At 42.3% G+C, this 22449-nt stretch overlaps 1 protein-coding gene across 1 annotated transcript; it reads right to left on the bottom strand.

Moving 5' to 3' along the window:
- Positions 1-1402: 1402 nt before the first annotated feature.
- Positions 1403-21735, bottom strand: LOC110989785 (uncharacterized). The gene is made up of 5 exons (XM_087138488.1): positions 21711-21735; positions 10844-10951; positions 10628-10723; positions 10002-10241; positions 1403-8602 (listed from the first exon to the last, which is right to left on the bottom strand). The coding sequence occupies exons 4-5, from the start codon at positions 10099-10101 to the stop codon at positions 8307-8309; spliced, it is 396 nt and encodes a 131-aa protein (XP_086994614.1). The 5' UTR covers positions 10102-10241; positions 10628-10723; positions 10844-10951; positions 21711-21735; the 3' UTR covers positions 1403-8306.
- Between the last annotated feature and the right edge of the window lie 714 nt (positions 21736-22449).

Here is a 22449-nt window from a genome sequence, read left to right as displayed (position 1 = left end):
ACACGACCTGCATTGATTTATTGTTTTAATATGCAGACAAGGTATATTCGGTTTAGCCTTGGCGAAAGTAGGAATGCTCTGCCGAGTATTTTCTAGTTTGGGCGTCACTATGGAGGAAGGGGGCGTTTGCCCCAACAGGTAATGTGAAAAAAGATAATGATAAGAAAAGGGAAAAAAAGGGAAAGAAAATCACCAATTTCCTAGAAAATGTATAAATTGGCATAGATCCATTCAGTTACGTTAATTAGCGGTCTGACTGCTACTGATGATGGCCTCCCCCTCCAGAAGACCTGTTTCATTTTCCCTCTAGTTTTACACGATTGTAGGTCTACTCGGCTAAGGGCCGACTCAGTCAGGGGGTGAGTTGGCGGAGGGGGGGGGTGAGGGGCGAGTTGGTAAGGGGCGAGTTGACGTGACACCCCTTTATATCATTTGACTTGGTCCCATTAGCAGGGCGCAGAGTGTGTTGACTTAATCCCGTTACTTTTACCCGAACACGAAAAATCTTTCAACAGTTTTTGCATTGTGTTTGGAAATATCTGACGCACCAGAAAATTCGTAACAGGATTTTGCAACTTTTGCCCTATGCAAAGATTGGAATATATTTTCACCAGAACTAAGGGATTTTTTTGGGGGGGCAAATATTTTAACGTTTTTCTTGTAAATTTGTATGGCTTTTCTTAGGCGTAAGGTTACTTTAAGTACTTTTTACGCACTTTTGGAAGGAAGGCGAATGAAATATAGGTCCCAAAATCTCATAACGAGAACATGGCACGGGGGGGGGGGGAACACAGTCCTTGTTTTCCTCCCTAAAGATCCACTCCAGCAGTCGATATCAGAAAGTGATGAAAGATTGCTCAATAAATTGTAAAGGACAAAAACCTTCTACCATATGCATATGCAACAGAAATTTCTTAATTCCTTCACAAAATCGAGGTCCACAACAAAATACTGTTTGTTTTTTTAGCCTTTCGAAGGATTATGATTTTGGAAAATCATGAAATCGTCTTGAAAACTTAAAACACAAACATCAGTGTCTTAATTGACGAACTATAACCCGGTCATTTGGCGGGACAATCATGAAGCAGTCAGTGTAAAACTGACCCACTCAGTTGTGTCATCTTTGGTGACTCATTCTTGCATTCTTTTTGAATATTTCAGTATTTAATGATAAATTTATGCGTTTCGTTTATGACATTTTAGCAATTTATGTAATATAAATGTCAGTTCTATGCACCCTGCTCCCGAACGAATGGCTGTCCTCTAGATCTGTGTACGATCATCGTAGACAGTGTGCAAACAGTTCTACAAACACTCGCAGTGCAAGGATCGTTTACATAAGCTGTTGAACCGACGTTCAGTGATAACATACAGAAAACACGAAGAGCAAAACAGATGAGTGTTCAATTCAGAGCAGAGTGTTTAATTGCTATACACCTTTTTCTTTTCAGTTGACATGAATGTATGAATTAACATTGAGAATCTCAGCATGAAAGAGCACACTGCTGAATTCTTCCGGTACTCAGGGCAGCGCGGAGGCCATTAACATATCGTACACGAATTACAATAATTTTCTGACGGTGTTTTACATTCATTTGTGTTTGTCAGTTTTTTACTATAAAGATGAAAATAAATAATCGCAGCTCATTTACATTCATGAATACCTAAGACAGTTCAGTCATTCCAAAAAGTTGTCATTTAACATTATTCAGATCATATCCAGCATGGAACCACGCCGTGCAGCGGAGCCCCTGCTAGTTGGCCCCGGATCGAGACCCGTAGCCTGTGGCACCTGCGCAGTGGGTTTGTTTTGTTCGTTTGGTGCGGCGTTGCCAAGGACATGAGTGGTGTTTGGAAAGAGTTACCTTGATTTTGTCAGGTGTGAGAGAACCCATAGTCGATCTACGTTACAGTATCATCATTAGCAAAAATTTTATTACTAGCTGACTTGAGGCTTTGAATAGTATCAGGAATAAAAAGAAGAGATAAAATTGGTCCTATGCCACCTACCCTTGACGTACCGTAGTCCAATTCGCCATGGTAAGAATCTATAAATTGGCAGTGCTTTCTATCAGATATGAAGCTATACTAAACAATTAATGCTCATTCGCCACTATATTATACTCTGTACACCATACAATTATATCACCACTATACCCTATTACTCCAGTTAAAAAAGCAAGGGTTCACGATCAATGTATCAAAGCATTCAGATATATCAAGACATTGAGAAAACATTAATTCACGTTCATTACACACTTCATAAAAATTCTTGCATCCAAAACACCCTTGAAGGCTAAATTATGTTGACTGATTCAGATACATGCAGTGCAATTATGTTGACTGATTCAGATGCATGCAGTGCAATTATGTTGACTGATTCAGATGCATGCAGTGCAATTATGTTGACTGATTAAGATGCATGCAGTGCAATTATGTTGACTGATTCAGATGCATACAGTGCAATTATGTTGACTGATTCAGATGCATGCAGTGCAATTATGTTGACTGATTCAGATGCATGCAGTGCAATTATGTTGACTGATTCAGATACATGCTGTACAATTATGTTGACTGATTAAGATGCATGCAGTGCAATTATGTTGACTGATTCAGATGCATGCAGTGCAATTATGTTGACTGATTCAGATGCATGCAGTGCAATTATGTTGACTGATTCAAATGCATGCAGTGCAATTATGTTGACTGATTCAGATACATGCACTGCAATTATGTTGACTGATTCAGATACATGCACTGCAATTATGTTGTCTGATTCAGATACATGCAGTGCACACTGATCCTCTGTGGTTATGTTATGAATTATTTGAAGCTGTATTCTAATGGCCTTATCGATATTGCACTCAACTGAAACTGGTCTGTAATTACCTTTAGTTTTTTTTTGCACAGCCTTTGCCCTATGAACTGGAGTAGTGCAGGCAAATTCTCAATTATCGGGAAGATGCCCATTAATAATAGATTCACAGAACAGCATAGAGCCTTTACTAGTTTTCACACGAGTGCCAGTTGAAAATAAGAATAATGTAGGGTGTCTGTGTCTATGGGACACAGACGTTCGTCATTTAACAATTGATGCCTGCTGTTCAGGGGTCCTGGTGTTTTGTACATCCGATGGGGCAAATGGCACTTCAAGCGAATTGTTTTATTATATTATGGTTATAGTTTTCACTGGAACGGTTTTATATGTGTAATATATGCATATTTTAATGTAAGATAAATTGAAACACTTGAGCAGTATGGATTCAAGGGAAACTATTAATTGTGGTGTCCTATGTTGACCTTTTTGTGGGGGGGGAGAAGAAATCTAAGATTCATAAAAATACTTGTTTACTGGAGAAACCTGAGATTCATAGAGTACTAGGGGTTTTGTCAACTGGCCTATTTACACCAATTCAGTTGAAGAGTATTGTTAAGATTACAAAGCAGACAAGAAGAGAAAATGGCACGAGCATTTTATATAAACAGCAATGGCAATTGCTGCGGAAACAGTGATCCACGAGCATAGCTGGTTGTATGAACAGAAGTTTAATAACCAACAGGTCTTTGTCATGGTCAGAGTGAAGAAAGTAGCACATGCTATCAGACAGTGCTTCAGTGTCCCCACACGGGGCACATCTTCTACAGTAAATGGCGCGTAGTACCACCACAGCTATCCACCCTCGTACCCAAGAGTACATAATTAAAACGCAGCAGACACGACACATTAACAGTGGGAAAGATCACAGTTATCCATATTTTTTTGAGGACCGGCAACATCGCCAGTACGCTCGACGCATGCATGATACATGCAATTCTCGACCAATAAAAAAAATATATATATATCACACTGTTGGTTTCCATGGATCGACCAATCAGCATTGAGAATTCAAGTTTGCCTGAGGATAAATGGATATGCAAAAGCTAAATGTAGTAATGTTGTTAGATCACTTCTCATGTTAGTGCGCCCTCTTTCGCCCGCGAAAGCCCACAGGGCATTATACAATAGGTTGGCGATGCAGCATGCACATGGCGCCAGAAAACTTACCAAAATCTCGGACCCAACTCTGCCCTATTTGGGCCCGAGTGCCAGAAGAAGCTATCGCGGTCAGGTGTCGTAGCTGACTGGTTAGCTTACAGTTGTTTTTGTTATATTTTCTGTTCTAAATAGAGTAGTGTTTTTGTAGTTATACACGTTGAAAGTTTTAACCTTGCCACATGGAATCTGCCACGTTACACACGACTGTGGGGACGCCATATTTAGACCACGCGGCTTTATATGCAATTCGTTTTGATCCATACAGTGTCTATTTAGCCCGATGTATCACAACTCTGTTTGGAGAAACTCATAGTATTAACCTGTAAAGAGAACCTTGTTAGTGTCAAAACAATTTGGGGCATTCATGGGAGAAATTTAAGCCATAATTCTCACCATTTATGATTTATAGAGAGTTCTCGCTTAGAAGTAAGAACTGCAGAATATAAATAATATTTCATGTTTTCAGTTTGGCTCGGAATTCACAGCTTGGATTGTAAACATAAGTGAAGCATTAACATTTCGGAGTCCATAACTCCACTTGGAGCATTTTCTACTTACAGTGTACAATGCATGTACGAGACAACCTAATCTTTGTTTCAGGTGATAGGTTCGTTCCCTTGTTTGACATTTAAATTATCTATCGCGTGAGGGCCATCCTTCTCTCACCACGCGGAGTATCTTGGACAGCAGGGGATGGCGTCTAGTCCAAGTGCGAATGTGCGATGCGGAGAGAGGAGAGGGGTCAATGTTCTGCATTAGCAGAACAGTCTCAGCGGGAACCGGGACTTTGGCAGGAGCGGTAGGCAAGGGTAAACGACTCAACGCGTCTGCATTTCCATGGGCTGTTGTCGATTGGAAGACCAACGTGTACTCGTACATGGCTAAGGTAAGAGCCCAGCGCTGAATGTGGGCAGAGGCTTGGGGTGCCTGCTCTTCCTTCATTGAAAAGGCTCAGGAGTGGCTTATTGTCGGTCACTAACGTGCGATGACGACTACAGATGTATATGTGAAACTTAGTTACACCAAACACGCAGGCGAGGCCCTCCTTTTTGATTTGCGAATACTTCTTCTCTGCCGGAGCCAATGCGCGCGAGGCAAACCGACTGGTTTTACCGAACCATCCGGCATTCTGTGGGCATGGACTGCACCGATTCCATATTGCGATGCATCACATGATACGATGACATCTTTCTTGGGGGTCAAAGTGTACCAAAAGATTTGATGATAGCAGGAGATCTTTGGAAGCACTGAAGGCTTTCCTTTCCGCGGCACCCCATCTGCATCTTGTGTCCTTGCGCAGACGTCGATAGAAAGCAGCAAGGGTTGTCGAAAGCTGAGGCAAGAACTTACCATAACAGGTAAAGCAGCCCTAAGTATGCTCTCACTTCAGTCACATTTGTTGGTGCTGGTGCAATGCGGATAGCATTGACTTTATCAGTAGTCGGGTGCAGACCTTGTGCGTTCGTACATCCCAGGTGCAGGATAGAAGAGGCCATGAACTTACATTTTCTCAGCTAAAGACGAAGGCCAGCTTGTTCCAAGCGGGCCAAAACACAGTCGACAGGGTAGCGAGATGAAACTGGTCGTCGGTGCCTGTGATCAGGATACCATCAAAGTGTATAGTCACGTGCGGTATGCCTTGCAAAATGTTCTCCATTGTGCTTTCGAAAATCGCGGGCGCAGAGGCAACATCAAAATGTAAGCGGGTGTAGCGGAACAAACCGCGATGGGTGTTGATGACCACGTAGGCACGCGACTCCCATCCGGGATATGCTTGCGAGAGGTCAAGATTGGTGAATTAAGCTCCACAAAACAATTAGTCTTTGATTTTCGGTATTGGATACCTAACCAACGTTGCAACATGGTTCACTGTTAGTTTATAGTACCCGCAGATTCTCAAAGTGTCGACTTCCATGACCAGATCGTTGTTGTCGACAGACATGGTGACTTTGATGGCTTTCATGCCCGGACGATTGCTGGAACACTCAGGGAGAGAGTACACTGGAGTCTTGTCGTCAAAATATGGCTTATTGCCAGCACTGTCAGTGTCACTCATGTTTCCCGGCCCGTGGCACTCATTTGCTTGAATTCAAATGGCGTCTTTCCACTTTTGCCACATCGACAGACACTCGCGATATGTCCATGTTTCGGGCAGGTGAAACAAGTGTTATTTTCCTGCACTTGTCATGATGGTGATTATTTTTGCCACAACGGTAGCAGGGTTTTCAGCGTTTTACCCATAGCTTTCGAGTCAGGTTGCTTGCTTGTGCTGAATGCAGGTTCGCGTGTAGCCGTTGATTGGCTTTACGATATTTTGTTCAGTGTTCTGTCATTTTGGGACAACGTTGCCTGCAGATCCTTTACATTTTTGGCCGCCCTTTCCATGCTAAGTGTCATTGCCATTGCCTTCTCCAGTGTCAGGTTTTTCTCTGCGAAGAGGTTCCGTTGAATGCGGTCGTTTCGGACGCCGCATACTAAGCGATCGCGCAACATGTTGTCAAAGGTGCTGCCATAATTGCAGAACTCTGCCAGTGAGCGCAGAGCCGCTACGGGCTACGCACTCACCCTCTTCTGGGTATAGGCAGATGAACTTGAAACACTGGATGATTTCTGATGGTACCAGATTATGGGTCATGCACTGTACCAGGTCATCATAGGATTTATCGCCGGGTTTCGCAGGAGCCACGAGATTCCGAAGTAGTTTGTAGGCCTGAAGGCCCGATCACAGTCAGTAGAACAAATTTCTTTGCTTTGTTTCTTTGTTGGCTACAAAATAATATTCCAATCTTTCAACGTACTGTACTCCATTCTCGAAATTCTTCAATTTTACCAATCAAGGCAGCCATAGTCACTAATTATCCTCGTCACCAGTTTGTAATGAACTGGTCAAAAGATACACGCTATATTTGAGTTGGAGGAACACAGATTTAATTGTCTCTGGAAAAAAAGTGTAAGAAGAACAGAAAATGCATAAGCAGCATTTGTGATACACCGAAAGAAAGTAATACAATATATAGTGTCCACATTCCCAAAAGTAGCCGGGTTAAAAGGTGAAGTTCAAGAGGGTATAGAGAACAACGTTACTTTCCATAAACTTGGCATTAGGTCCTTCGGTAGCCGGGATATTACACTGGGTTACCTTACCACCAGTGAAGAGCTGGTGAACACTATTGGTACCGTTGTCAGTAATCTAATGGATTTCCTTCCACAGCTTATTTTCATTGTGATGCATATTACTAATATACTCAAAATAACCATAACAAGAGTGTGGGTGACCCATCTCATTCATTCATTACTAAAATATCCATTTATTTCCTTAAGTTGTGCCTTTATTAATGCGCCGTTGATCATTTTTATGGAAACGGTGCGTTATTATTTATCATTATTATTATCTCGTACATAATTCTTGGGCTTTGGCAACATTAAAACTGACACATCTCTTGCTTATTCTTAATCCTGGTCGGTTGAGACACGGTCACGTGAATGTAGGCTAGTGTATGAAAATTGTATCGACGTGAACTAAGATGCACACCAAGCCATTTAAGTGCATAATTTCAAACGTTATACAGCATCCTATCGGGAACCATGAAACTAATGATGGTTTTGACTCGATAAATCGCCGTCACTTATAAATCCTAAAAGTCGAGTTCGGGCGGCCTGTTCTTGACACTGTTCTCGCGCTCGAGCGACAGGAACACGACCAAAGAACATTGTTTCCGGAACAGGATCACACACCACCTCCTCGTTGTGGTTTTGCAGAAGTACAATAGTGAGATTTTGATTTTTAGATAAAGCCGGAAATATAGCGAGATGGCTTACAAAGCCGGAGACAATTACTATTAATATCAATTTTCATTACAAAAATATGAATGTCCTTTTTAAACAAAAAAGAATTCAGTCCAATCCAAACATTAACCCGCGAAGAACGTACAAGGACGCCGCCATGTTGCATGTTACGAAACAGAAAAATCACAGAATGGCCGGAGATGGCGCCCTCCGTCTGTGTATAACTTGCAAAGCCATCTTTTGCTTCATTTTGGCGTATTTAAGAACATTCCTACAATTCAAGATGATGGTCACTCGCCCATTAAAATACTCAAACGATGTGTAGTTTTCTTAAAACAAACTTTAATCAGACACGTCTTCCAACCTGGTAACGAAATCATTACACTCAATTTTTGTTTTTTCCGAAGGTTTAATTTACTATGCATGATAACACACTTGGGTCTATTCCACACGCGAGTCCAATGAAGCTTCAAAATCTCTAAGCTCAAATATTTTGCACCACCTCGTCTGAACGTACCCAAACTGAGAAATTCTCGCTTGGAGTCATCGCTATGTCGAATGTGTTGAGGCTGTGGATTCGACACTGGCCGTCTCCTGGCGCAAAGTCGAAGGAGAAACAGCGGACATCTTTGGAGCAGTACCGGGCACACCTCGTCAGAGAAACGGCCACATTGGTCGCCAGGGGAAGGGAGTTTGCGATCAGGGCTCCCTTATGCAGTTTGAAGAAGGTGTTGGTCATGCGACTGAGAGATTTACCAAAAGGCTGAGCCGTAGTGAGGTCTAGGAAGCAAACGAAAGAGCACTGACGCTAAATGAAGTGAAAGCCATAAGCGGCCGCCAGCTGTGGATTTTCAATTATTTGTTGTTAAACCCAGCTACCTATAGAGGCCAAATGACTGGCAGACCTGATTGTCTGGTGAACAAGACGTTGACATCTTATTAAAGACCTGCCTAACTACTGCACGCACCACTCGCTGTGCACAAACAGTGATGCTGCAAGATGGCTGCAATCACATTTGGTGCAGTGTCCGCTCTGTGCATGAACAAAAGATGGCGTGCTTTAACGTAGGCACAACACGAATTTTGATACAGGGAAACGCCGCTTGCTGCCACACGTTTGTATTTTTTTTATGCGGGACAACATGAACACATCATGCATGGCGACTAATATCTGTGGAAGTCTAGGGCCTAGGCGTTTGTTCCGGGCACCAAGTTGAAAATTCTTTACCTTCCTGCTTGTCTCTCTTTGCGTTGAGAAAGTGCTTCTGGTCCACTCGATCCGACTACCCGCCAATGTGATTTAACGAGGCTTTGTAAGGAAAAATGCCACCTTATTGGTAATTATTGCACAATATAATATGCAACAATAATGAAGTCGTTAACTAAGTAAGTGGTAATTTCCTTGGATAAAAAAAATTCAAGACCCTAAACCTGGAGAGTTAAATTAAAAATTCCTTTCCGATTTGATCTATTCCAACAGAAAATAGCCTGGAAGAGAAGGGCAAAAAGACCCTGTAGAACTCGAACCACTGACATCATCAGTACTTATCTTTATCCGTTACACAACGCAAGCCAACTCCTTTTCCTCGTTTTTTTTCTCACTCCACTTCGCGTAATCACGGACTATATATTTACACAATGGTCCGTGTTGTTGAATCATAATGTAATTCAGGGACCTATCATCACGTGTCATTGGCAGGCTTAGACGATGGCATTTTGATTTAAAAGCCTTGTTTATCAACAACGATGGGTAGTCAGGTGGGTGGTCTGGTCAGACCAAATACAGGCAGATCGAGCACCGAAGTTTTCTTGCAATTCATGGAAGCCTCGGTTGAAGCTATCCCCCCTCGAGCAGTAGCACCCTGTCACCGGTTTAAAAGAGCCGTGTCGGTCGGGAGTTTTTAGTTTGTTAATGGGTAGCGGTTCGAACGTGACGCGTGCATTTCTTAGTCGTTCGTAAACCCGTGAAGTTCAGTTCCCACGAAAGGAGCCTCCGTTGCTAGGAAAGTATCGCCCTCTCTTGGTCCAGTTCGAGGCCCATTGGAATATTTTACTTTAATTAATACCTTTAGCGCATGTCATGTTGGGTGAAACAGAAGCCCACTTGGAACAGTCTTCTTAACGCAATTTTAATTCAGTGATCAGCTACTTAATTTTCCTACACATCCACTGCATTTACCGTTTACGTGTTCTCGCACCATAACCTCAGCCAACTGCAGAAGTGCGTATGTCACTTCTTGGCGGGACGAGTCTATGTCCAAGGTGACGTATCGAGCCATCCGAGCCGGTGCACATGGGAAGGTAATCGTGGCTCCATCTGTGGCTTGGGCTCTTGGGACCGGAGAGCTGCACGGTTGGTTCCTGGCGTAGTTTGAACTCAGCCCCGCTCTCGCCACGGCAGCGGTGAAGCGATGCTGGCCTTGACAGAAGAAAAAAACCAAGAAGTGATATTAGAAATACGAATGAAAGAACACAGTCATACAAATTCCTCACATGAGTGTGTTTAGAAAGTTTTGTATTCTGTACCTGGCGTGAATACATCTCAATCATGCCACTGATCAGTCACCTTGGACTCCATAATTTAACAGACGTTTATTTGAAAGGGACTTTTAAAAACCCGAATCTTAGCATGCATATAAATCCGCATCTGCATGAAATGCCTTGCCATGAATATTTCGATTTTTAAGCACGGAGTTCTTTTATTTCGAAATTCGTCATGTGAGATGCAAAACGACAGACAGACCAATTATGTAAAGAAATCTTATTCAAAGTTATCTTTCTAATTGGTTAGACAAGCGGTCTCACCACAGCATCCTTGTCGAGTTATGACGTTGATTTCTCCTATGCAGTATTCAGCGCCGAGATCCACCCTCCACCAAGGATGGATGTCGCCTGCATTAGCTGTATAATGGTATAAAAGGCAGAAAATGGTACGTATTAACTGGAAGAGACAAAGTCCTGGCCCATTAGCAATAGTACAGAAATGATTCTGATGATTTAGAGTTGATGTTGCTGACTTACCGGTATGTGAGAACGTTTGGTTGTCATTGTCGACAGCAGCGCTTGCAGGGAATATCCCAGAATTATGACTCGTACTTTGTGATGCCTGCTTGCCAATGATTGACAAATCTATAAGATGATACACAAGGACAATTCATTCCAGCTCCCATAGAACGACATTTTTATTGGCGCCTTTCTGAACTGGTCTCGATGGGACCTTAAAAAGTAATAAAGTGGTTGTGGCAGGTATTCCCATCCATGGGGATGTTCGGTGGGTGTCATGTCTTAAATCAGGTGGGGGCCATTGACTCTCGTCATAATGTCTAGATAAAAAGTGACCAAAAGGCTACGGATGCGGATCCGTTTTGGTAAAAAAAAAGGGATATATTGTGCGTGGGAACCTCTCGGTTACTATGCTCAAAGACGTAACAGTTTTATACACTCGACAATGGATACAGCAATTTGACTTAGTGTACGTATTCCTACATGTGCACGGTATATTACGGTGATGCGGATACTGTGTTGATATCAAACCAGCATTTGCCAAATGATAATAGAAGCCATATACTACTACTACCATCACACTGCTCTGGCCTTGTAAATAACGTATAGGCTAATGCTTTGCGCTAATCCTGAAATGCACAAGTAATACTCTTTAGATGACGCAAACTCCACTAGATACGTGAGACTAATTTCGCTAAAACACCACCCGAGCAAAATGATCACCATTGTGTTGAGTAGGGTGTCCATGACCAGAGTCATGTTCACAATTAGGAACGATTGTACGCCTGACGGCTCGGTCTCTGTGATGAGTCAGCAACTGAGTGAAAGCGCTTATCTTTATTACTGACTTGGACGGGAGGAGATACGCTGGCTGCCTCGTTAATCTGCCCCGAGCTGCAACAATAGAGGGCCAAATTTTCCCCGCAACAGGGGCTCCTTTGGTCGGATCTGCACTTCGCTGGTTCACAAACGACCATGAAATGCACGCGCTACGGTCGCGTCGCTACCAGCGAAACGAACACTCCCGACCAGAAGCGGGTGCTTCCGCACCGACTGCTTTTTATGTTGTTTATTTTACACTCAGTATGATCACGGTACCACCTCTCTTGATATTCTACTTTTATTGTTATAATTATTGAAAATTGTTGTGCTTATTTTCTTTGGGTTTACTGGCTTCTTTTTATTTTTTGGCGTTATTTTATATTCGGAAATTGGTTGTAGCTCTCAAAATTTTGAATTTAATGGCCACTGAGATTTACTTAGACTGTTACAAGTTACACGGATTTAACCTCGTCCCCACCCGTCAAATATAGCACACACAACCATCCCCAGGTCAGGATTTCTCAGTTTAAGCTGAACGGACAGGTTGAAAACCGCAAGTGATTTTCGTTCTGATTCTATCCTTGTATGTTTTTTAGTGGAGATGCTCTGTGCACACCTCATGCGCGCGGCTTTTCGGGGAAGTAATAACGGACGTATTGCTCACTCAATGTCACGTGACCTCATATCCACAGCAGGGAAAAAAATGTTGCAAGTCAACATAAAGAGGGAAAAGAAAGATCAATAAGAAAACAAAGCCCTTGATTACATATAGACAGGATGTTTGATTGCAGTTCAACTTGTCCGCCCAGCACTGGTACACGTAAACAAAGACATAAGCGCATCATTTAGCTAACACCCTGTTCAGACTGGTGTACTAGAGTTCTGCCAGGCTAAATTGAAATAAGAGCAACCTGATTCGTTCCCAATAAGCTTTGATTTTAGACACGCGAAAGTACGTAAGCCGCCTGAAGCCATCCAGATAAATTACACCACTGGCCACTTCTTTTGCTACTTCACTTCTCGCTGCACAGTTTGAAAACAAATAGAATTGAAATAACGTGAAAACCGAAAGGTCAAATTTGCCCATACTTGTAGAGCATTATCGGTCAGTGATGAAAAAAGGAAGAAAAAATGACCAGGCTGTAAAACAATGTCAGCTTTGTCTGCTATGTGATTTCATACATTGACTCAGTCAATCACCCACTTCAATTTCTGTCTGTTTGACAGAATGCCGGTGATTTTTTTTTATGTACATTACCATCGGCACAGCATGCTCAATGTGGTTTAATATTACGGGGGCACGTGCTCCCCATCCTCGTAGAATATCTTACCCCGGGGCGCCTCCTTTGAAATTTCCAAATGTACACAGCCCATGCACAAGCCGCAATTTAATTGTTTTCTGTACCCCCTGAGAAAAAAAATGTGCCCTGAGTACTTTTTGTCGTCTTACATAGATGCTACCCTACTGCAATGCTTGCTCATCACACGATGCCCACAAAAAGCGAAGATTTGTGTTTGATGACTACGTGGCAAAGTTTAAGAGGCGTGTTTGAGTATCTTGGCCACGCTGTGCAAGGTGTAAAATCTGTCGATGGTAAATCACGACGTATTATGACTATGATATACGAAATATAGCGACCTACCTCGGAGTGCACAGTGACCAGTTTTCAACTGGAAGCCGCACGTTTGGAACAACACCAAAAGTAACATGTCTCTCGTTCGCCAACAATATCGATGGCCATTTCTGCTAGACATTGTCACAAATACTTGGTGATTTTCTCGCTTTTTTGTAACGTCGACGAATGCCAGTGCCTTTGGAAGCTGTCACCGCATCGAGTTTTGTTCGCCAGGAGTGCGAAGGGTTTGCGATCGACGTGTGTACAGTTGAAGCCTGATCTGACCTGAAATGCGCATACACCCATGAGTTCATTATACGAATTGGTCTCTCGAATTCGTGTTTCACAAGAGATGGATAAAGTAACCCTGGCAACAAGTACACGTCCAAATGATAAAACGCACCCTCGTAGCTCATTTTCGTAAGCCGTTTCCAAGCTTCCTCGTTCTTGTGTAATGAGTGGAGTGTCGTTTCCTCTCCACGAGCAGTATCTATAACAGCACACTCATCTTGTCAATCAATTTAGTTCAGAAAAAGATAGAAGGGGCAAAATTCCAAGAGGGGTTTCCATCAGTTTGAACAGTGATAATTTAATATGTCATGGTGCGAACGAACATACAGAAACCAAGTTCCATTTTCATTACGTGTAATCCCTAAGCTAACCCTTAATATTTTGAAGAATATTGAAATGCTCTGTATCATTTTTCATTCCCGTTTCAATGTTTACGTTTATTAGTGAACATTACTGCCTCCTTTTCACACCTTGAGAAGTACATTCAGCTCAACTTGATAAGACAAATCATGTTTATTTTTGCTTAAACAAAAACAAAACAGGGATTTCATATTTAACAGGGGTATCTTGAAGACAACAGCATTTCTTTTCGGTTCATATTTTTTTAGAATTTTTAAAACTCAAAATCCAATCCATCTGACGTTAAAAAGCAAGGCTTTAAACCAGTGTTTAACGATGCACAGCGTATCGGTAATTGAGTATCCCATAATACATAAACGTGTGACACAGTGTTAACAACGTATAATTTTATAAGCAATGATATCAACGTCGACAAGACACTTTTAAGTAGGCGTATTTTCTATTGAATGAAACAAACTTTCAAATATCGCAGGAAATTAAATAATCTTTTAGAACGGACCTTTGCCAACACTAACAAGACAAACAAAAACAAGGCAAAAAATTGAAACAAAAGTGCGACCATGCAGGGTATACACAATAATTCTCATCGTGGATACAGATCCAACTTGTGCGATAACTCAAATCTCGTCAGGCTTTCTATAAGTGTTGAAATCAGCATGGTCGTCACATTCAGTATTATCAATGACTCCACAGCAACATTACACACCCGAATCTCTATAAAGGGGGGAGGGAAGTATTCATGCCTCCAGTTAACTATCAGGGCGTCAGCCAGAAAGCTGAGGAAAAGGTAGTTTCACCTTGAGACATGGGTATTGCCGTGTCTGGCGAACAGTTTATTACACATGGGAATCGCGTATTACACATGTGAATCGCACATCTTAGATGCATACCCGAAGTGGTCGTAATATACTTGATAAAGGTGGGTTGTTGCCTACGAGCCGGTACTGACGCCTCAATGAGGACCTTGTGACGGTTGTTTCTACGAGAAACAGGGGCCAACAGAGCGTTGCTTTCTACTTGCGATGAGGCGGTAACTCGTTTTTGTTTGGTATGTCCTTTTTCTTTCCTGCTGAACACGTTATTGGAATTGCATTCGTGTTCGGAACGCTGCAATCGCTGTACACGGCGGCCGCAACCAAGCGTTGAAGAAGAGGCCCACGTCTATAACAAGCTTACAAGGTGTATGCTGCATGTTGGAAGGATTGAGTGTGCATAAATTAGGAAAACACAATTGTGTTTTGATCCAACAGGGGGACCATTCCTCTATTATGCTATAACATGTGAAAAAACGTTCCTCTCGAAGTAATTTTTCTTCTTCTTATGATTTTTATACCACACTTTATATAGCACCCTAGTCCAAAACGGCTCTAAGGCGCTTTACAATATAAAAAAATTAAAAATAACACCTATATGTTAAGAATACAATTACAATTAAAAGAATACATAAACATATACAAAGATACATGCAAAACCGTAGTGTCAAAAACAACACTTCTCGGTGCCACCGGAAGACCACACCCAAAATGTGTCGCCCCAACTTCGCCGGCGTCGCTCCCCGCACCCACAAGTGCTAAAAGCAACATTTAGCGGCACGGAGCAACACGTAACAACAATGGAAAGGGTGTTAGCATGGTTATCGGATAACACCACGTTCTGAAGATATGTTAACCGTAAAAATACGAAAAATTCTATAAAATATTTTATAAAAAGATGTGTTCTAAGAGATTTTTTTGAACGAACCGACTGATTCGGACAACCTAACGCCAAGGGGGAGTGCGTTCCACAGAACAGGAGCCACCTGTTGAAAAGACCTATTTCCAAAACCTTTTGTCTTAGTTCTTGGAACGGACAGGAGGAAGTGATCTGCAGAACGCCAAAACTAACATGACAAGCAAAAACAAGGTAAAAAAATTGAAACAAAAGTGCGACCATGCAGGGTATGCACAATAATTCTCGTCGTGGATACCGATCCAACTTTTGCGATAACTCAAATCTCGTCAGGCTTTCTATAAGTGTTGAATTCAGCATGGTCATCACATTCAGTATTATCAATGACTCCACAGCAACATTACACACCCGAATCTCTATAAAGGGGGAGGGGGGTATTCATGCCTCCAGTTAACTATCAGGGCGTCAGCCAGAAAGCTGAGGAAAAGGTAGTTTCACCTTGAGATGGATATTGCCGTGTCTGGTGAACAGTTTATTACACATGGGAATCGCGTATTACACATGTGAATCGCACATCTTAGATGCATACCCGAAGTGGTCGTAATATACTTGATAAAGGTGGGTTGTTGCCTACGAGCCGGTACTGACGCCTCAATGAGGACCTTGTGACGGTTGTTTCTACGAGAAACAGGGGCCAACAGAGCGTTGCTTTCTACTTGCGATGAGGCGGTAACTCGTTTTTGTTTGGTATGTCCTTTTTCTTTCCTGCTGAACACGTTATTGGAATTGCATTCGTGTTCGGAACGCTGCAACCGCTGTGCACGGCGGCCGCAACCAAGCGTTGAAGAAGAGACCCATTTCTGTAACAAGCTTAAAAGGTGTATGCTGCATGTTGGAAGGATTGAATGTGCATATATTAGGAAAACACAATTGTGTTTTGATCCAACAGGGGGACCATTCCTCTAGTATGCTATAACATGTGACAAAACGTTCCTCTCGAAGTGAATTCTTATTTTTATTTTTATACCATACTTATATAGCGCCCTAGTCCAAAACGGCTTTAGGGCGCTTTACAATATAAAAAATTAAAAATAACTCTTATATGTTAAGAATACAGTTACAATTAAAAGAATACATAAAAAATACAAAGAAACATGCAAAACTGTGGTGTCAAAAACAAGACTTCCCGGTGCAACCGGAAGACCACACCCAAAATGTGTCGCCCCAACTTCGCCGGCGTCGCTCCCCGCACCCACAGGTGCTAAAAGCAACACTCAGCGCCGCCGGAGCAACACCTAACAACAATGGCAAGGGTGTTAGCATGGTCGTCGGATAACACCACGTTTCTGAAGATATGTTAACCGTAAAAATACGAAAAATTAATTAAAATATTTCATAAAAAGATGTGTTTTAAGAGATTTTTTTTCGAGCGAACCGACTGATTCGGACAACCTAACACCAAGGGGAGTGCGTTCCACAGAACAGGAGTCACCTGATGAAAAGACCTATTTCCAAAACCCTGTGTCTTAGTTATTGGAACGGACAGGAGGAAGTGATCTGCAGAACGCAAGGCCCTAGATGGTCGGTATTGCTGGATCATAGAACTAATATAACTTGGTGTTAGCCCAGGAAGTGCTTTATAAACAATCAGTAAAATGGGTGTAATATGATCACGTCTACTCGTCTTAGTAATTATTCTAGCAGCTGTATTTTGAACTCGTTGAAGCTGATTCATAAGATCGCCCCTCATGCCATATATAAAAGGGCATTAGCATAATCACGTCTAGACCCAACAGTGGCTTGAACAAGGGCCCTACATGCATCGTCACTAAGAAACCTCCATATTTTACTGATATTACGTAGCTGGTAATGACATATCCGGGATATATTGCTAACATGCTTTTGCATATCCAAATTCTTATCAAATAGGACGCCAAGGTTCCTGACTTTACCCGAGGGATAAACAGTACAGTCACCCGCCATAAGTGACAATTTCTCACGGGGACCATTTAGTTTCTTTGGACAAAAATCGATGAACTCAGTCTTATCTTCATTTTGTTTAAGTCGGTTAATACTTAACCAAGTTTTCAACTTCAGCAAACATTCCTGAATATCAATGATAGCAACAGCTAAATTTACAGGGAATGGTTTGAGTATAATATATTCCTGAAAATCATCTACATGACAAGACCATGCCTACTCAAAATATGGGCAACGGGCCTTGTATAAATACTGTATAATTTTGGTCTCAAAACGGAGCCCTGAGGTACCCCATACTAAACTACTTTCTCATGGGAGCAGATATCTTTAATCATAACGCTCTGACATCTATTGGACATATACGACTTAAACCAAGTCAAAATATCCCTGGTAATGCCACATGAATGCTGAAGGCGACGAAGAAGAATTGTATGATCAACTGTGTCGAAGGCAGCTGACATGTCTAACATAAGAAGCAGCACAACCTCCCCATTATCAGGTGCCTGTGCAATGTCAGACTGAACCTTAATCAGTGCAGTTTCTGTTGAGTGTAGTGGTCTGTAGGCTGCCTGAGATATGTCATGCAAATTGTTATCGCAAAGATGATCATCAAGTTGCAAAGATACCACCTTTTTAACGATTTTTGACAAAAACGAAAGGTTAGATACTGGCCTGTAATTCTTCATCTCTTCCGTACTCAGACCCGTATTCTTTAACAAAGGGCGAACATTGGCTTTTTCAAGGATGATGGGATCACTGCACTCTTAAGAGACTAATTTACTATTTCAGCTACCCTCGACGCTAGAACATCAACACTGGCCTTCAGCAGCCATGTGGGGATTGAGTCTAAATCACATGATTTCGAAGGTGAGGATAAGATAAGCCTTTTCACTTCTAAATCAGACACCTCAGTGAAGGAGCTCATCACCAAACCATCAAACATCATGTCCCCCTTTAAGGGGTTAACCACGTCAGAACCAGAAATATGAAGAGAAATTCTAAGATGCCGAATCTTCCGTAAATAAAAATCATTGACCTCATTGGCAAGTACCCTGGGACACTCATGATGCGGTAAATCAATTCCTCCCGATTGACCCATTAAATGATTCATTAATTTAAAGAGAGCTTTCATATTCTGCCCACTATCAATGACTTTATTTGAATAATAATTACTCTTGGTCTGTGTCAGGAGTCTGTTGACAATGGCACATTGGTCGCGGTATGCTTGAAAATGTACTGTTAGCTTTGTACGTCTCCACGGTCGTTCTTTTCTCTTGCGCTCCCATTTTGCCACTCGAAGTTCATCAGAGTACCAGGCTGCCGTGCGTCGTAAAGTAATTGTTTTCTTTTGACAAGGAGCATGCTTATCAACCAATGTAAGCAACTGCAAGTTATAACACTGAATCAGGTCACTAGTTGACTCCTCGTTTGCACTGACTCCATTAAAACACTGTATGTCACTTATGAAGTCAGCAACATAAATAGATCGAAATCTACGAAAAAACACTTTTTCACAAGTTGGTTTGGGACAAACTGAGAAAGAAAAAAAGCACTGCCATGTGGTCACGTAAACGTTTCCCATTTGAGTCAGTAAAACACGGATCCAACACAGAAGGTTTATCTAAATACATCTAATACATTTAGTATTGGTTCCACATCAGACAAGAATAAACAGCAATAGGTGGAAGGTCTTGCGGTAGCACCATGCGAAGGAAGGAAGAGATATATTCCTTCGCATGGTGCTGCCGCAAGCCTTTTCACCTATTTCATGAATTGGCCTACTATCATGTTTTCACTATACACTGCATTATCATAAGCTTACATGGGTGGTGAAGTTCAAGCAATTATCGTAAAGAATCTTTGCAAATAAAGGTGGGATGTGTCCTCTAAACTAGGAAGAATGATAGTTCATAAGATTTGCCTATAGTAAATTGATATGTATTGTAGCGAAATAGTCAGTGGACTAATACAAGTTTGTTCAGAAAAATCTGGCCCCCTAACGTATGACGCACTTAGTGGTGTGCAGTAAGTAATTTTCTAGATAGTTCGTCTCCAGATGCCAAGATAGAAGCACCATCGTGTAGTGTGTGGAGGGCTGCGAACTGTGAGACTTATGAGTAATTGCTTGGGAGCTATCACCTATTACAAGTATAGGAGGGAGTGTTAGCTTGAGAGACTGAAGGTTGAGCAGAAGTGGCTGGGAACGTTAAGGCTTGTGAGGCTTGCATCTGCAACGGTGTTCCCACTGTAGAAATTGGGTTGCTGGAAGCCAGCCGGCCTTGTCGTGGTAGTCACACTGATGAGGCTTACTCAAAGTTCCGAAACCTAAGCCAATTAAGGGTTACACATCTCTGGTGTTTGATACGAGGGTTACTCTTGTATTTATTGAGCAAGCGTGTGCAGTTGTTACTGGTGATCATATTGGAGAATATATTTGTGCGATAGTCAGGGGCTGCTGGGGTGCCCCCGTAATTACCCCTCGGCCCCGAGAGGCGGCAGTTAGCTGGGTCCGCCACAGTATAAATGCCATTGCAGACAATTTTTTGATTAGCCTTGCGAGCAGCCTAGCCAATGTATAAACACCTGAATTCTAATGACTGCGGCGAACAGTCCACTGTCTGTAACGCGTAAGTAACCTCATTTGGTGGGTACAATGCCAGTCCAAAAGCTTGAAGAGATTGAATGCAGGTTTCCTTGGCAAACACATGACAAACTGAAGCACTCTGGCTATTTACACGTTGGTCCAACTAATCAGCGACTAAAAACACATATTTAATGAGCCCCAATATCCTCCTCATAACCCATCCTACAACCATACCCAGCCACCACTGAACAGTGCCAGCAATCGTTTGCCATTTTTATTTCATGTCCATTTTTTGTGTTTATGCATGCACATAATTATTACAAAGAGGAGTCCACGAAGTCTATTTATCAGAATCATTTAAATACTGATGTGGAAACCAAGGACCAGACTTCATCGGTATCAATAAAAGCCGAGGTCAATGAATGGTGGCCAAGGGTACCGAACAGTCGGACAAAAGGCCCGGGGGATGGCATCAAAGACTCAAACAGCACGATCATTATAATGTACATTGTAAATAACGGTTTCTAGCACATTCAAACAATCGTTAGCCAGACGGGGGAAATTCATAAATTAAGTATACATGTAACGATAACATGGAAGATAATTATTTACATGTATAACAATGTCGTCTGTGTTATTTGAATATAATTTCCCTACGCCAAACGGATTCTATTCTTCAGCCCAGATATTATTGGCTTAAGGATAATATAATCAACTCAATCTTCTTTGCCAATCAAAACAAACTTCAAGAACAGGACATGGCAAAATTCCCGGCTTATTTTCTATTGCTAGATTAGCACTGAGTACTTTAATGTCTCAGTCAGCAAATCCTTGTAATTCATCGGAAGAAAAATAACGGAGACAAAGAGCCTCATCCTCATCTCTGACAAACATGTCTCCATACGGGTGATTCAAAATGCTGTGCGTTATCAATAGAAGTTTCCAAAGGGAGCTAGGCCTTCAGGTTTACGGTCGACAAAAGTATTGTCGCCTCGTGGCGATTTGCATTGAGCAAATGGCCATAGGCGGCTTGAGGAAAGGCTGGATTGATCAAATCCTTGTCTCACAAAAGACACAATCAGTTCTGGATTTAGCGAGCACAACCTCCTGGATAATTTCCCCACGATGCACCACAAAAAGCTTCTATACGTGACAGCCTCTTGGTGGGGGACAGGCCCAGGCACAGATTGTGAATCGCCACTTTTAGCGACTTTCCTGAGCGACGAGGTACAATAAAACTCTCGGGAAATGTTAGTAAAAAGGGTACAAACCGACTGCATTGTTTCAAGTCTAATTTAACACTGGAACATCCGGAGAATTAAAGTAGGAAATTCATGTGAATTTACGCAATAACACAATGCCAGGTGATCTTCCTGACGAATCAACAAGGTCGCTATCTTGACTGAATTTAATAAGGCCAATTTACTCACAATATCACAGGAAAATGAACATTAAGTTTGCCATCCCTTGCATTCGAATTATTTGTTATTAGTTTTTCTCCGGCGTTAAATCATTTAACTTTTTCAGTCTAACTCAACAGATACGAAAAAAGTGAAATGCTTACCTGTTTGAACCGTGGTCACAAAAGCAGTGATTACTTAAGGCAGGAGGAGGGCATGATCCGTCTCTGCCATGCGGTGGCGCCCTTTGACCTGGACTTGTTCCACAGTATTGTGGCGTCGACAGGACTTTCGCAACAGGTCGCCCTAGCCTCCCGACTAACCCTTCGGTGAGCCAAAACGAGCGGCTTTCCAGGTGAACATAGGTGGTGAGTCAGTTTGGAGGGCCGTATACCACCAACACGTGCTGCTCAGTCTCTCTTCAGGGCGGACACTTAAGGACAGACTTCAGCGACGGACATTAAGGGACTGACTGGACAGACAGACGGAGAAGTAATGGATACTGACATCTTTTTTTCGTCTGTTTCAAATGGCTATCACAAAGTTTTATTTACTGATCTCCTCCTAATTGGCAAGAAACTCCATAATCGAAAAAGTAATCAAAAGACGGCATCTTCGTAGAGAGTAAGGACCGTAAAGCACAGCCAGAACTTACGGCCTACAGCGCAAACTACAAGACCTCCTGGGATCCCCAGCCAGCACACAGACCACAATTCCCTCGGGGAATAAGCTATCCCCAGCTTCCGATCCCCCGTCGTTCCTGCCCTGAAGTTCAGCCTTTACGTGCAGGTCTCCCACGTGAACTCCAGACGCAGAGCAGAGATCCACATACATGTACACACGTCCTTCCTCTGCGATGCACCGCGATCATCTCCCCCGCATTCACACAGTCCGCCGACAGGG

Source organism: Acanthaster planci, linkage group LG06 (genome assembly GCF_054643075.1).
Source record: "Acanthaster planci isolate LZ-2023a linkage group LG06, COTS_SCS, whole genome shotgun sequence".
Taxonomy (NCBI): Eukaryota; Metazoa; Echinodermata; class Asteroidea; order Valvatida; family Acanthasteridae; genus Acanthaster; species Acanthaster planci.
The sequence above is the reverse complement of the archived record's forward strand: the minus strand, read 5'-3'. Positions and strand labels throughout refer to the sequence as shown.

Bases quoted from the DNA above. Each gene is read 5' to 3' on its own strand.
- LOC110989785 (XM_087138488.1), bottom strand. From the start codon at position 10,101: ATGGCTCGATACGTCACCTTGGACATAGACTCGTCCCGCCAAGAAGTG. The intron at 8,603-10,001 runs GTAAATGCAGTG...TTTGCTTCCTAG, and splicing joins GGTGCGAGAACACGTAAACG to ACCTCACTACGGCTCAGCCT.